Source organism: Branchiostoma floridae, chromosome 16, assembly GCF_000003815.2.
Source record: "Branchiostoma floridae strain S238N-H82 chromosome 16, Bfl_VNyyK, whole genome shotgun sequence".
Lineage (NCBI taxonomy): Eukaryota > Metazoa > Chordata > Leptocardii > Amphioxiformes > Branchiostomatidae > Branchiostoma > Branchiostoma floridae.
Window position 1 is genome coordinate 7,725,362 of NC_049994.1, and position 16,478 is coordinate 7,741,839.

The 16,478-nt window shown below is 38.0% G+C and overlaps 1 protein-coding gene across 1 annotated transcript; it reads left to right on the forward strand.

The window, feature by feature from the left end:
- Positions 1–2,074: 2,074 nt before the first annotated feature.
- Positions 2,075–16,262, forward strand: LOC118403566 (alkyldihydroxyacetonephosphate synthase, peroxisomal-like). Its single transcript, XM_035802302.1, has 21 exons — positions 2,075–2,277; positions 4,672–4,761; positions 5,309–5,399; positions 5,826–5,946; positions 6,288–6,362; positions 7,230–7,301; positions 7,681–7,760; positions 8,228–8,308; positions 8,682–8,807; positions 9,115–9,223; positions 9,910–10,037; positions 10,371–10,422; positions 10,891–10,967; positions 11,512–11,574; positions 11,844–11,893; positions 12,334–12,403; positions 12,933–12,994; positions 13,294–13,383; positions 13,804–13,903; positions 14,261–14,318; positions 15,402–16,262. The coding sequence occupies exons 1-21, from the start codon at positions 2,114–2,116 to the stop codon at positions 15,542–15,544; spliced, it is 1,902 nt and encodes a 633-aa protein (XP_035658195.1). The 5' UTR covers positions 2,075–2,113; the 3' UTR covers positions 15,545–16,262.
- Positions 16,263–16,478: the final 216 nt, after the last annotated feature.

A 16,478-nucleotide genomic window follows, 5' to 3' on the forward strand; every position in this document is an offset into this window, starting at 1 on the left:
TAGCAGAATGTTTGAAAGTTCAGAGTGGATTAATCTGACATTGAACATAAATATGACTTTGTGTAGAATATAATCCCTACAAATGTTTTGTTATGGTGATAGCACATTGCTACATCGGTTCTATAAAAACAAAGACTGTGACATGTGTATCACTGTTGTCAAGAACATGATTTGTGGAAAAGTCAGTGGAATACGACCTACTTTCAGGGACATGTACATTCACTGTTAGAATACCCGAACTCGAACTGTCCAAACAAGCATTTGATAGACAATACATTCGTTTGTATTCCTTGTTAATTTCAATTTCAGAACAAATTTACTTTGCAACTTATGACAGTTCAAAGAGAGCACAAAATGATATATCATCAAAATCATGAAAATTGACCCACTTTAACGGACAATTGCTTAGCAACAAAACAAGAACCCAAACTTTACAAGCATGACTTTGAGAAACGATATCTTGGTTTCAGGTAAATTCTAGTTACAGAACAATTTTGGCTTGTGAGTTATGATTGTTCGAAGATGATGCAAAATAATGTATTTTATCAAAATCATAAAAAATGACCCACTTTAAAGGACAATTACGTAGCAACGAAACAAGAACCCGAACTTTACAAACATGCATTTGATAGACAATACATTGGTTTATAATCCATGTGAATTTTTATTGCAGAGCAACTTTGGTATGGGACTTATGATTGTTTAAAGAGAGCATAAAATGACATATTATCAAAATCATGAAATTTGACCCACTTCGACGGACGATTGCATAGCAACAAAACAAGAACCCAAACTTTGCTAGCATTCATCTAATAGCCCTATAGTAGGTTATTATTTGTAGTAAATTGCAAGCGAAAATATTTTATACTTATGGACTTTCAGTGCTTTGAAGTTGGGCAAAATTTCAGATTCTTTACAACCTGAAAACAGTGTATTGTATTCAGGCTGCCCAGGGCCTTAGAATTTACAGGAGATTAACTTTACTGCTATTTCATACAAGTTTAGGCATTGCTCTGATCAGCATATTCTGCCTTTGTTGTTTAGTTAAAGCATTGTTCAGTGATAGTGCCCTTAAGTTGGCCAATTTTCATGTTTTTGAAATGCTCAAATCCGGCAAAATGGCCCCCAAACTTCTTTGGCCTGTTGCCATGGCAACGAGGGGTTCTGAGAAGAAAGAAAGCTATTTTGAGGAGTTGTGTACCAAGTACTATCACTGTGCAAAAAATGAGCCAAATCTATTTTTTGACCGGTGCCACCATTGTTTGACCCTTACAGACATTCGCTCTTAAATACTGATATGATGAAATAATCTATATGATATGTGGACTGGACAAAGCAAAGTGTCAAATCTAATTGAATGATTGTATGGTAAATGTAAACTTATAAGGTTATATGATGGACAGCCACTCTCTCGAGTATGGCAAGTCCATGTATATTGTATGTATATACATACATATTCTTCCACATTGTATGACAATGGAGTATATATATGGATATTGATACATTTCTAGAAAAAAAATGTCTGAATGTAGAAATGCTGTATAAATTTTCTTCTTGTAATTCATTTTGAAATAATCTTCGCTATTAAAGATTTAATGTATTTCAACTTGAGCAGTTTTATCAATTTCTGCTATGAAGTTCTTGAGGTTTCATATGGTGGCTGATGTATTCTTAAAAATGTACAAAATTTAAAAAAAATATACTCAGTATTAGTTTCATGTTTAGATATACAGATAGCATTTGACATATTTGGATAGGAAGCAAGGCTTAACCATCATTAGCCCTTTTATAATTAGACAGGGCTTTATATAATAATATTTTATAATTAGACTGTTTAGACATCTTTGGGACTAGTGATGTGATGAAGATTGGTTTAGAAATAAAAGCTTCGCTTTGCTCACTCGTTGTTTTTATGAGGTGGTTATTGCAAAGTTGGGGTTTATGACAGCTTGAGTCGGGTCATTAACCCTTCTTGCATAAACTCAAATCCACATTTGAGTTTCGCGCCATACGGTCTATCCAATCAAATATCACTTTATGCATCAGACCACAAGTTTGACCAATCAAAGCCACAGTTAGAATGTAGGTCAGAGGTCACCAGGTGGTCAACAACATGGCGGACCATGGGAACAAGAAAGACGCAAAATCCCGTCGTTTTGAGACGATTTTGGGACACGTTTCTTCGAACGACGGTCCCAAATCTGCAAATGACAAAGACAAGGTTCAGCTAAAGATGAAGAAATGCGGAGAAGTTAAGAGCGTGATTTCTAAACACAGGTAAGGGCTGGAGTTTAGATTGTTACAGATGCACATGTACGTATATATGGGCGTGGTGGGGGAGGGGGGTACGTGTGTTGCTATACTACTAGTAACGCAGTAATGCCCATGGATTTGATTGTGCGATTGGAGATTTAGTATATGACAATGGCAAGTATACAAAAGTAACGGGTTCCGCACTGGTGTTCCAGTGCTGAATCAATGGGTCGAATCGGCCTCAGCACTGGTTTTCCAGTGCTGAAGAAACGGCCTTGTTCGAGTGCTGAAGCTCCCTCAGCACTGGAATTCCAGTGCTGAACCCAATGCGAGCACTGGATTTCCAGTGCTGAACTTCTCCGAGCACTGGTTTTCCAGTGCTGAACTGCCGTCAGCACTCGGGTACCAGTGCTGAACTCGCGGCAGAGGTCATTCAGCACTGGTTATCCAGTGCTGAAACCGCCGTCAGCACTGGAACCGAGTGCTGATATACAAAAGTAACGGGTTCAGCACTGGATTTACCAGTGCTCGGGAACTTTTCAGCACTGGAAGACCAGTGCTGTAAAAACTTCAGCTCTGGGCTTCCAGTGCTGACGTTTATAAAGCACTGGAACGTTCCAGTGCTGAACGTAATATCCATGTACTAGTAGCATGCGTCCGTACGGCTGTCTGAGTTATTTACTTTAGACTTAGGTATATCTATGCGTGTTATTTATTCTCCAAGCAGATCTTGCGTGGCACTAGCTTTTACTAGCTTTAGACTAGAGTAGACACTTGTGATATTGTTAATTGTGTATACAGTTAATGGCACTCAAGTTTCTTTTCTTTCGGTCAATTGATACGAAAATTTTAAATCAACAAATCACATATTCTATACTTGTGGCAAAGTAGTGTCTTTTTAGTCAGAGGTAGACAACTAACAGTTGGTCTATCTGTGTGGTTAAAGAGATCGCTTGTTTTTTTTTTACAAAGAATAGGTAGTTACAGGTGGACGACACATTCTGCTTGTGCGGCAAAGTAACATCATTTAAAAAACAATAGGTAGTCAGAGTTAGACAACTAACAGTTGGTCTATCTGTGTGGTAAAGAGATCGCTTGTTTGTTTTTTTACAAATAATAGGTAGTTACAGGTGGACGACACATTCTGCTTGTGCGGCAAAGTAGCATCATTTAAAAAACAATAGGTAGTCAGAGTTAGACAACTAACAGTTGGTCTATCTGTGTGGTAAAGAGATAGCTTGTTTTTTTTTTTACAAAGAATAGGTAGTTACAGGTGGGGACACATTCTGCTTGTGGGAAGAAGCATCATTTAAAAAACATTGTATAATACAGTTCATTTATATTTTGTTACAGAATGTAAGTTCTTTTCACCAACTTTATACATTTTATACTCGGTTTCCAGTGCAGAATATTTGTCAGCACTGGATTTCCAGAGCTGAAATGTCCTCAGCACTGGAAATCCAGTGCTGATTGTAGTCTCAGCACTCGGTTTCCAGTGCTGACAGGAGGGCTTCGAGTGCTGAAGCTGCCTCAGCACAGGATTTCCAGTGCTGACGCCGGCTCAGCACTGGAATTCCAGTGCTGACGACCACTTCAGCACTGGTGTTCCAGTGCTGACAGAGGAGACCGTTACTTTTGTATATTTGCATGACAATGTTTCCAAGCAAGGGGATCGATTGGGTCTGGAAACCGAGCGCTGATGTCTTTTCATCTCCAGAGCTATGTTCAAACCAGAGACAAAGTCTTGCCAGTACTGGAATGTCCCTGGTGCCAAGGGGGTACTAGTATTAGGCGTGAGAAATTAACCTGACCCCTTTAAATCCACTTGTATTCACAAATTATTCACAAGTTATTTCAAACAAAGAAAACTACTAGTAAAGCTGTGTGATTTCATAGAGTAATTTTTCAGTAGTTCAAGTAGTTAACTATGTAAAATTTTTATATTGAAGGATTAGTTATCAAATGGCTTGATATTATAATAGAATCCGAAAATTTATCCTGTACTAGGCTGTAGCATTGCACAAGTTATGACAGTACTATCTGATTCTCCTCTCACACTCAGCACTCATTTTGATGACCATGACCTTTTGGGTTCTGAGCTAACTCACTGCCAATACACCACACATCCCCGCACTTACTCATCAAAATGAATTTGCAATTTGGTATTACAACTGTACAGGTATTTCTGGCCCATTCTTATACTATAGGATGACATACAGCAAGTTCTGAAAAATTCATTTAACACTTTGGGCAAATGCTATCTGTAGTGTATGCCACCCTAAAAGTTTTAGGGTGGCATACAGATAGCATGGAATACATGACTGGTATTCCATTGGAAGGGTAGGCACTGTGAGCATAGATCAAAGAATACATCGGATGGAATCATCATAATCATTGTTTCTCTATTTTGTTTACTAGACAGGAGGTCTTGAAGTGGAATGGCTGGGGCTACAAAGACTCCAAGTTCATTATCAACAAGAAAGGACTGGCAGAATTTGTTGGAGAAAGGTACTAGAGTACATGCAATGTGGTTATACTGTCATTTCAATTATTTTTGCCGTTACTTGATTTCCCAATAGGACAGAAATGATTTTTTTTTCATTATGTTAAGTTTGTGGTTGAAATTATTCTGTATTATTGTAGATATACATTTTTTGTATATTGGAAAAACATATTTGCAGTGTAGGTCAGCGCAGAGGTAAACTCACTCCATAGACCCTGTGAGAATTTGCTCACGTGCCACCAACTGTGCCCCACTGTCAACAGACAGGAATGCACTAGCATGTCCACACTCTCTGACTTTCCTTAGCTTATCTCGAAATAGTAAGCTCGTGCGTTTTTCACCAGTATCTTTATGAGAAATTTACCGACACTTTGACATAAATCACTACTTCTTACCATTTTTAGAACTTAATCTATGTTGGCGTAAATTACATAAGAGCAAATTCTCACAGGAGTCTGCCCGTGGAGCTTAGCGTTTTTAGAGGCCAACAAAATTGAACCAGACGTGTGCAAATATTCAGAGATTAGCACTATTTGGAAATTTTTACCACAGGTATCGTCTGAGTGGGATGGTTCTCCCATCTCTAGTCACCTGGATGGAGAAGAACACAGGTGGGGACATACAGCACATCTCACCTGCACAGGTAGGTACACACCTGTACAGTCCTGATGGCTTACCTGGTAAGGTTGATAAAGGTAAAGGTAGTCCCATAACCTTTTTAAGGCCGGCCCATAGGGGCAGTTTGTTTTTTTCCTCTGTGTCTAGGGGTGCATAGTCCAACCTTCTCCTTCCTCCGCCTTTTATCTCCCCAATAGAAGTCCTGTACCCATTTTTATCCCTTGTTACCCCAGTAGACTTAGAATGTGGAAAGTTGCATCAAGTGCCTTTTGAGGTTCCTATAGAATGTCATCCATGTAGTCAAAGTAACCTTGCCTAACATAAGTTTGGTCATTCTAGCAGCTTTCCTTTGAACTGCAGGGGTGTTTCTGATTCAGACTATGCAGTATAAAAAAAAAAAAACTATAATAACTTAAGATGGGATATGTAGGATTTTTACTTTGTTTCTCAGCCTGAGAGAAAGCCAGAAGATGTCCCAGAGCCAGTGACCAATGAAGACTTCCTGAAAGACGTCTCAGAGCTTGACATCAGCTGCTCCCAAGACCCGCTCGATCGAGAGTTCCACGCACACGGTTTGTTCACAGTTACCGTAAATCAACTTATTTGGGGCAGAAAGAGAAAGGTTATTTTTAAGGTGTTTTAGATTCGCAGTAAGAGCTGTACTGTAGTACGTACAGTTAGTAAAATAATTCAAAAGGAATGTTTGTGGTGTCTATTTGAAAAATTTCATTGAATGTTGTTTTTTCCATCTTTTATGAATCTTGTTTGAAACTAATGTTGCTGATAATGTTTGTTTTGCAAACCCATAAATGGTCTTTGTGTGTTCCCAGATGAAATGAAGGTTTTTAATATGATTACCTTTTCCATCTATATATATGATGGTTAACTTTAAGATGTTTTCCTCTTCTTCCAGGCCACACCTTACATGAGATCTTCATCCTAAGGGAGGGGCGCTTCAAGAGGGTGCCAGATATCGTCATCTGGCCAGGTATGTGTCATCAGACATTTACTTCAATTTTGTCACACTGCCTTTGCTTTATTGTCTATTGCCTTGTTTTTGTTGCTTAGAAGCATGCAATATATATCATTCCTCACTGATCGAAAACGTTTTGTCCTGGTTTGGAATTAGATTTGACCTGATTCCAAACTTAAAGTTATCTCAGAAAACAAGATGTAATTCATGCATTTTTTCCTCATTTGTGTTCCCGATGGTTTTGCTATCACTGTAGCAATGAATAAATTATAATCTTTTACATCTTGAAAAGCCTGTTAATCATAGCTTTATTGGTTGACACAGTGTTAGTCCCCTAGTGAATCATACTTCCTGGTGCTAGTGCATGACAATGGTGACAGCTTGGTGGCTTGGTTACCCAAGTAGCTTTATTGTACATGCTTTCTGGGTGGGTTTATGCCATCAGAGATTTTGGAAAACAAGTTCTCAAGATTATTTTCATTTTTATTTTTATTTTTTACACATGCAAAATGTTAACCTGTATTTTAGTATCAGTCATTACCTAACTTTACTGGAAAAATTATCTTTTTTGTCCATGTGTGTGTGCGTGCAGCAACCTGTTTGAATGCCCTTGAAATATCATTTTTTGAAATATAGGTAGAAATATAACTTTTCGTACCCAAGGTCATGTGTCCACAAAAAATGTTAACTGACTCTGTCGATCAGCAATACATATATAAAGGCAGCCAGCAAAAACAGAAAATTGTCCAGAAAACCATGTTTGAAGAAGGGTTAGACTCTTTCGGGAAGAAAAGAGTCAGAGATTGGCCTCAATAAAATTTAAAAAAATAAAGAACCTTAAGATAAAGCTTTGACTCTCAACTCATGCCCATGATTCTACAGGTAGCCATGATGATGTAGTGAAGGTTGTGAGACTGGCCACAAAGCACAATGTGTGTATCATCCCTTATGGAGGTAAGTGCAAGTCAACATGACCACCAATTGGTTTTCTTTCCCTGTTCTGTTGATATTCAAATACATGTTACTTGTTAAGTCCTAAGTACAGTAAATTGATAAATTATAGTTACATATACTTGTAAATAACTAAACAGGTCACTGATGATATAAATATTTAGTCTAAGCTGTTACAGCAAATATAAATTAAGTATTTGCTGTTACAGCAAAGCTGAACAATTTCTGGTTTGGGATAGCAAAAACTGTATTTGATGATTACAGATTTGCAATAGCAAAACCTGTATTGGTTTCTTAAAGGCAAATCACTGGGAGGGAAACATCCTACATTGTCTTGAAAATGTTGCCTCAAGTTTCTAGTGTCATTTTCATGTCCATACAGGTGGTACAACAGTGTCTGGTGCCTTGCTGTGTCCTGAAGAGGAGACAAGGATGATTGTCTCTTTGGACATGTCACAAATGGTGGGTTAGAAGTACACGTACATACAGGTACATGTAGATACTGAATTGCGTGTATATATATATGGTTGATATTTGGATTGAGTAGCTAACGTTACATCAGGTACATGTACAGCCGGCTAGGTACAGAGGTTTAGTACAGGTCTGGACGTGTACCTGTAGCTGAACAATTTGACAAACTGACTTGTGCATGATCTTTAATTGTGACAGAAACTTTTGATAAACAGTTGACAGAATGTTAGATAGCCTTCAGGTATGACATGCAGAAAACCCAATGGTTTTAAGAGGATCGCAAATAAAAAAAATGGTGCTGCTATGCCCATATAATGTTTTCATCTTATTCCAGTGCTATCGTTATCGTTCATGTGTAGGAATAACAATTGTTTGTAACAATGAGTAACCATTATCTTGCCTATATTATTACTCTGGTCTAACCTTCATTGATATACATGTATGTATGTTCTCTTTAGAACAACATCTTGTGGTTGGATGAGAAAAACCTGACCATGTGTGCAGAGGGTGGCATCATTGGACAGGACCTAGAGAGGGAGGTGAGGAAAATGCACATTTTTGATATTGTAAAAAATGAAATTGTGTTACAAACCTTTAACTTAAGTGAGTCCACATGGGGAGTCCCAACAAGGCTTCATGCTGAATTTAGTAGAACCTCCTACACATTCTGCTAAATTCAGAAGTCAGCTATGGAAAATGAGGCCATCTTGATTCTTGTTTCAGATTACTGGAATGAAAAAAGCTTTCAACAAATTACGGTTAATAAAAAAAGCTTCCCTACACCTTACAGCAAAGGATCATGTAGCCCTCCCCCTTAAAGTTATGTCGTACAGTGTACATTTTTGCCCCTTTATATATATATTGTGGTCTGAGCAGGACTTATTGTTAAATGGAGACAATTCCCTCTTACAGTTGAACTTGAAGGGCTTCACCACTGGCCATGAGCCTGACTCTATAGAGTTCAGTTCACTGGGAGGCTGGGTCGCAACAAGATCCTCCGGGATGAAGAAAAACATCTACGGGAACATCGAAGACCTGGTAAGAAAAGGGTGTTTGTCTCTTTGTTCTGCTTTACCAATAAAGGTCATTTAGACGTAACACACAGTACATGTAAGTACAGGCTATATAAAAGTGAACAGCTGCAGTAAGGTTTGGTCCATTCATAGTATGGGATAAAATGTATGCACCCCTGTGTCAAGGAGATTAGCACTGTAGTTATGTTTCAGTAGTTGTCATACTTTGTACCTTGTATTGATAATTGTTGCAATAATTTATAATCATACAGACTACATAAACTTGACAAGTATTTCAAGATTTACCAGTAAAGTTGTTTTGTATATGCCAGGTGGTGCATGTGCGGATGGTGACCCCCCGTGGAGTGATTGAGAAGAACTGCCAGGTGCCCCGGATGTCCACAGGACCGGACATTCACCACGTCATCATGGGGTCCGAAGGTAGACAGATTTTTCATGTCATAGCAAATTACACAGTATCATACTATGATACAAGCACTTGTGGTTTGTCCATGACTCTATAGCTTAGTAGTGAGAAGGTTAATCAAAGACTCTATACCTTAGCAGTGAGAAGGTTAAGCCATGACTCTATACCTTAGCAGTGAGAAGGTTGATCAAAGACTCTATACATTTGTACCTTAGCAGTGAGGTTAATCCATGACTGTACCTTAGTAGTGAAAAGGTAAATGCATGACTTTAAACCTTTTAGCAGTAATCAAGTTAATCCATAACTCAATACCTTAGCAGTAACTTCTAAGAATAACTCTAAAACTTAGCAGTGAGAAGGTTAATCCATGACTCTGTACCTTAGCCGTGAGAAGGTTAATCCATGACTATACCTTAGCAATGAGAAGGTTTATCCATGACTCAGACTGTACCTTAGCAGTGAGAAGCTTAATCCAGGACTATATGTATATCTTAGCAGTGAGAAGGTTAATCCATAACTCAATACCTTAGCAGTGAGAAGGTTAAATCCATGGCTCTACAGCAGTGAGAAGGTTAATCCATGACTATACCTTAGCTGTTAAAAGGGTAATCCATGACTCTATACCTTAGCAGTGAGAAGGTTAATCCATGGCTCTATTCCTTAGCAGTAAGAAGGTTAACATGACTCTACCCCATGTTAGGAACCCTGGGGGTAGTGACGGAGGTTACCATGAAGATCAGACCTCTCCCTGAGATGAAGAAGTATGGGTCGGTCATCTTCCGCAACTTTGAGGATGGAGTCGCCTGTCTGAGAGAGATCGCCCGACAGGTAACAGTTTAGTACTTATCGTCTTTACTGCTGTTATGCTAGCTCCTCTGACAACCTCCCTGTAGAATAACATTTAATGAAGAAAGGATTGGCATTTGAATATACTGTATGTCTTAGAAATATAGATGACAATATTCTTGGCCTGAACATATGATCATATGGTCCTGGTAACAGTGTGGTATCAGGATTTAAACAGTCAGTTAGAGAAGTTTCATTCCTGTGAAACTGCTCTTGTGAGCCATTTGATTCCTGAAATAATGTAGGACATAAGGACAAAGCATTTGAATGGAGATAAGTTTTTGAAAATTACTGTTTTTACCTTTCTGCATGAAGAGATGTGCCCCGTCTTCCATCCGACTCATGGACAACATGCAGTTCCAGTTTGGTAAGTCTGTATGGTACTGTCTGTCCACACTTTGTAATAAGCATTGCATTTAGTCTTCTTTTTGCATCTTTATGATAATAGCAGTTAAAGATAAGTATAGTTGATGATTTTGTTTGTGACTTGTGAAGGATTCAACAGTGTGGTTTCTAGACTGTGGCCACTTGTGACCTAGTAGCAATCAATCAAAATTATATGCTTGTCAGAGGATGTGCTTCCAGGGTAAAGGTGTCTCTATGTGGCTTCCAATTTCTTATCATTGTTAGAACAGCGTGTCCAAAAGACATACAGGACATATGGGTGCATCCCTCACAAGAGTTAAACACACCCCGCTACTAGTGAAATACATGTGCCCCCTTACTTTAGTGGTCTCTGTAGTGCAATTGAGATGGGCATCTCCCATACATGTATATACTTCAAATAGATGAAAAGGTTTATGACTGTAGTCAGAATGCAAAACATTTTTTCTAGGTCAAGCCCTGAAGCCCCAGGCTGGAAGCATATTCACTTCCTTTGTGGATGGTTTGAAGAAAATGTACATTACTAAGGTAAGGAACAAGTTGCTGTCTTAATGTCGGTATACTGCAGATACTGAAATGTTCATGGTTTTATTGTAAGTTGTGTTGATCCTATCATTGTAAAATATTCATAACACCACAAATATGCAATTCCAATTTAATGCTACTGTATTACGGAATTGTTCCATTCATCAACGTAAGATAACACCAAAGAACTTCTTTCCCATTCTTCCTCAAAATAAGTCAATTTATTTTACATACTGTATGAGAGGGAACACACAAAAGTGTACAAGTATGTGCTAAATCAAAGAAGAAAAAAACTTTAATAGTGAATTATACTCGTCAATGTATTTTGTGTAGAGAAATTTTAACTTAAAAGCATGATGTAATTGAGATCTTGGTTATAGTTTTACATATACTGAGTTTCTTTAGAGATACATGACATTGTACTTGTGACAAAGGCTATGATCATTATACATCTGATTTAATTTTTAAAAACTATTAATGATTCATCATTATCTTGGAGTATTTTAGAAATTAGCAAGATTGTTCATCAGGTTAATGTCTTTTCTAGTGGAAAGGTTTTGACCCCAACGAACTCTGCGTGGCAACACTACTGTTCGAGGGTGCCAAAGAGGTGAGATAGTTCACAAGAACTTCCTTTTTAACTATCTTTAGCAAAGGTGTTCTCAATGTTACATTAAATTTTCCATTATTTGAAACAATAAATTGTTGATGTTAAGCGATACTGGCTAAAAGAAATGCATCCTAGTAGAGGGTATTTCAAACATTGCTGGGTTGTCTACCAGAAATACATAGGGGAAAAATTGGGAATTACAGTAGTTTAAAGGGATAAAAAGTGTGAAAAAATTAATTCATGACAAGTATATTCTGTCTTGCCTATAGGAAGTTCTGGCCCAGGAGAAAAGAGTGTATGAAATCGCCAGCCAGTTTCGGTATGTCTATGATTCATATACAAAATGTTGTCCTGTTTGTGTATTGTTTTTGTACTACACAGTTCTCATCCCGTTTGTGTATTGTTTCTGTACTACACAGTTCTCATCCCGTTTGTGTCTTGTTTCTGCACCACACAGTTCTCATCCTGTTTGTGTATTGTTTCTGTACTACACTGTTCTCATCCTGTTTGTTTATTGTTTCTGTACTACACTGTTCTCATCCTGTTTGTGTATTGTTTCTGTACTACATAGTTCTCATCCTGTTTGTGTATTGTTTCTGTACTACACTGTTCTCATCCTGTTTGTTTATTGTTTCTGTACTACACTGTTCTCATCCTGTTTGTGTATTGTTTCTGTACTACATAGTTCTCATCCTGTTTGTGTATTGTTTCTGTACTGCATAGTTCTCATCCTGTTTGTGTATTGTTTCTGTACTACAGAGGTCTCCCGGCTGGAGAAGAGAATGGCCAGAGAGGATATATGCTCACATTTGTCATCGCATACCTGAGGGTATTCTTTTCTACATTTTTGTTTAATTTTAAGGATTGCACATTGATTACATTAGAAATATGGTCAACACATACAAAGCAATGCAGATTCTGAAATAGCATTAAAAAGAGAATTTATTACGTGAAAGAACAATTTATTACAAACAATTAATGGTATATGACGAGTGGATAGGTGTGAAAATGTGTGGAGTATCAAAGAACATGATTGAATGTAATAATGTGACTTGTTATTTTTGTAAACTGGAATAGACATTTCATGTACAATGTATATCTTCACTTGGCTCCCCTCAGAGACCATCTATTGTTTAGAACATTTAGACATCTAAGAAACATTTTCAGAACAACTGAAAACACCTTCCAAAGACATTGTACAACCTACAAAATTTGTATATTGTCTCTTTAAAGGGCCAGAAAAAAGGACATCTTCACAAATGTATAGGTGTACCTTTCCAAGGCATTTCCTGCTATAAATACTAGTGTGTGTAAATATATGACATTGATCCAATTATTGTTTTCCCTGTTCCTTGCAGGATTTGGGATTGGAACACTACATAGTGTCTGAGTCCTTTGAAACATCTGTACCCTGGGACAGGTAATGTGTGTTTTCTTCTCTGACTTGTAGTGTTGATTCTTTAGTAGTGTGTCTTAGGTAAAACAGTTACATTGCCGATGGTAAAGCTACTCCCCCTGTCAACTTAATGTAAAAGTGCAATGTCAGTTCTTTCTGATTGTTGTACATAATTTCAAAAAGACAGTACTATTTTGTCACAAATTTGTTTGCTTGGTGTAATGAACTTACAATGAAGAAGTCATCATTTGAGGCATAAGAATAACTATCACAAACATTTCATGATTTGAAGTGTTTATAGTCTGAGACGTATGTTTTGACAGGGTGTTGGACCTATGCAGAAATGTGAAAGAACGTCTGACCAGGGAATGTCACGAGAAAGGTGTCCAGTTTCCACCCATGAACACTTGCAGGTAAGCTTTAAGGTTATGTTTTCGGTATAATTTTTGTGTATGTGTGTGTGTATGTATGTGTGTATGTTTGTAAATGGACAGCATAACTTGAGAAGGAATTGAAGGATTGTATTGATGCTTGGTATGTGGTGGTATGTGGGTAGTTCTTGCTGAGACTTCAAAATGAGTGAATTTTGGGCCCCATAGTGCCTTTTTACAGTGTTGCAGTGGAACTCCCTTTTTGATATCTCGAATTCTAGAATTTCTATGGTCTTAATTTTTGAGTGGTAGTGCTTGAGGCAGAGAGTATTAGTGGTGTAGGCTTGGGCACCCCAGCGGCTTCTTGGGACTGCAAGAGCCGGTTTAGTTTCAGACTTTGAAGGAGGATAAATCAAGAAGCAATTCAGGAATAGTACAATCTTCTATGATTCTCTTTTCCAGAGTCACACAGACGTATGACAGCGGTGCCTGTGTTTACTTCTACTTTGCCTTCAACTACCGAGGCCTGAGCGACCCAGTACATGTCTATGAGGAGGTAGAGGTAAGACAAAGAAGTTACATGTACATTATTCTTTTTGTTAGTTTGCTTCACATAAATAGTAAACAGCCTTTCTGTGTAGCACGCCAGTTTTGTACTGTAAGACGAGTCTATGAGGTTTGTTCTATTCACAGTTTGAGAAAACAGTTTGGGTTGAACAGGACACACTTCACCCCTGGAGAGGCAAAGTGGAATTTTCATATAAAGAATTTGGCTTAAGTACATGTATAAAAGCCTCTGATGTGAGAGTGGGTTGACTCATCTTCAGTGAGTTCCAAGGTAATCTGCTTGAGCAGGTAGTTATTATAAACAGTTATAAATGTATGGAAAACATCCTGTAATATTTTTTTCAACTTCCAGAATGCAGCAAGGGACGAGATCTTGGCCTGTGGAGGAAGCTTGTCCCACCATCATGGAGGTATGGTTTTAATTGTTTAATGATAAGAAGCAGACTTAAGTATTGTATTTTCTATATGCAGGACTGCGACCATTTTGGTCGCATTTGCGACTAAGAATTCCCAAATGCCACCAGATCTATAACCACAGTTGCATAGTGCGACCTCTCACAATTAATCATCATTTATCATCCAGCCTATTAGAGTCTGTACATGGAAAAACTGAGTGTCCAATTTTTATAGTGGTGCTCCTAGATTTTTGCTGGTGCTCCTAAGATTTTAGGGGTTAGGAGCGTAGTGCTTCTAGGTCAAAAAGTTAGTCTTGGGCCCTGAACATGGTGGCAGTTTACTCTGCTGAAATACCGATGGTAGACAATAAGCTTGTTCATAGTTTGCAAGTGTGCATGAGCAGTGTGATGCATTGTAGGAGACATGTCAAATACATGTACCTAAAGAATGATCAGGGGTCTTCTACTTTGCAATATATTACCCACCATTGATGTCGTGTTGGCATAATGGTTAGGATGTTTGGCCAAGAACCCACAGGACCTAGCTTTGGGACTCCCCAGACATGCCACCAATGTTGTGCTCTCGGGAAGACTTTCTTCTCTCCACTCAGTGTAAAAATGGGTACTTCAGTTGGGGATGTACATGTTGAAGGAATTCGGTTGGGGAGGTAAAAGGTTGCCAACATACCGTGCCAAAGACAGCCACTTCCCCCGTATGGACTTAAAATAGCTTGGGAAGACTACCTTTACCTTGCACTCTATAAACCTTGAATTATCTTGACGGTTCATGGTGGTAATTGAAGAACTGAACTGTTACAAGTGTATCATTTTATTAGTATGTACTATAATGCTTAGTCCAACTTATTTCAGTTAAGCGTGTTTATTCTGAAAGAACATTCTAAGCTTTTCAGTTGTCTGCACCAAAGCTGATCTTTTCCATGGATTGAAGTCCACGTCTTTTTTTTTTCTGTTTTTTTTTTGGCCAAATTTTGTCAGGCTCAGACATCTAGAAATGTTAGCGATAAATCTATGTGACCTTACACTTAAGATATCATTGAATGTCTTATAGTTTTTTCAAGTTTTCTTCCTTCCTTACAGTTGGCAAGTTGAGGAAGAAGTGGCTGAGCCAGACGGTGTCTGATGTAGGCATCGGGATGATGAAGGCCGTCAAGCAGTACACAGACCCTCAAAACATCTTTGGTAGCAACAATCTAATCACACTGGAGAAGGCTAAACTGTAAGCCAGCACCAGAAGGTCTAAAAACAGCTGCTAAAATTCTGTACAATGGCACTCGCAAATTCCAAAACGGTAACAAGATTTGTTTTACCTTGTTTAAGAACACAATTCCAAACTTGATATATAAGTCTTAGACTAAACGTAAGTCTTTTATGAAATGTATTTCAGCTAATTAAAATTATTCAAGCATACATAATCAACAAAAGCAGGTCAACAATAAAGCATAGGTCATGAAATTTCAGGGCAACTTTTACTACTGGTGTCATTGGGAATGGGGGTGGATACTGGTTTGGTTAGTACATGTAGGTCCATGTCCAGGTTTACTTGCAGAGGTTCAGGTCTGGACACGTTTGTTTGGTTTTATTTAACCAAATTACAATCATATTTAAAAGTAGTAAATCTAAAAGGAGTGAGACCCAGTGCACACTGAACTCAATAGCTGCCTGCAGCACTGGTCTTGGTAGAAAAATGAGCTAGCTATAGAGAATTATGGATAGCAAGTCATCTCATGGAAGAGCCGTGCAATAGGTGATATTGTGCATATTAGTCATAGGAAACATATCTTTTTGATCGTAGGTCAAAATGCTTTAGATTGCTATCTGGTAGAAGAAAAACTACTCAACAGCTGACATTGTCTTGGAACCCCAAAACTGATGTGAGCCTGCAAATACAGGTCTTGGCCTTTGGCATTCCATGACATAAGTATCTGTTTCCAAATACGTTTTTTTGCTCATTTCAGCTACTTTGTACAGTATGGTTGAAAACTTTTTTTTCCTTTGGAAAAGGTTGGAAATTGACACATACATCAAATCAAATCAATATGGCCTTATTAATATAAAAGATAACATAACTTCAAATCAATCCTTTTAAACCAATAATTATTGAACTGAATTTTTTAACCTTCCTGCCAAAAGAAGGTTAAACATTTTCAGCAGAGT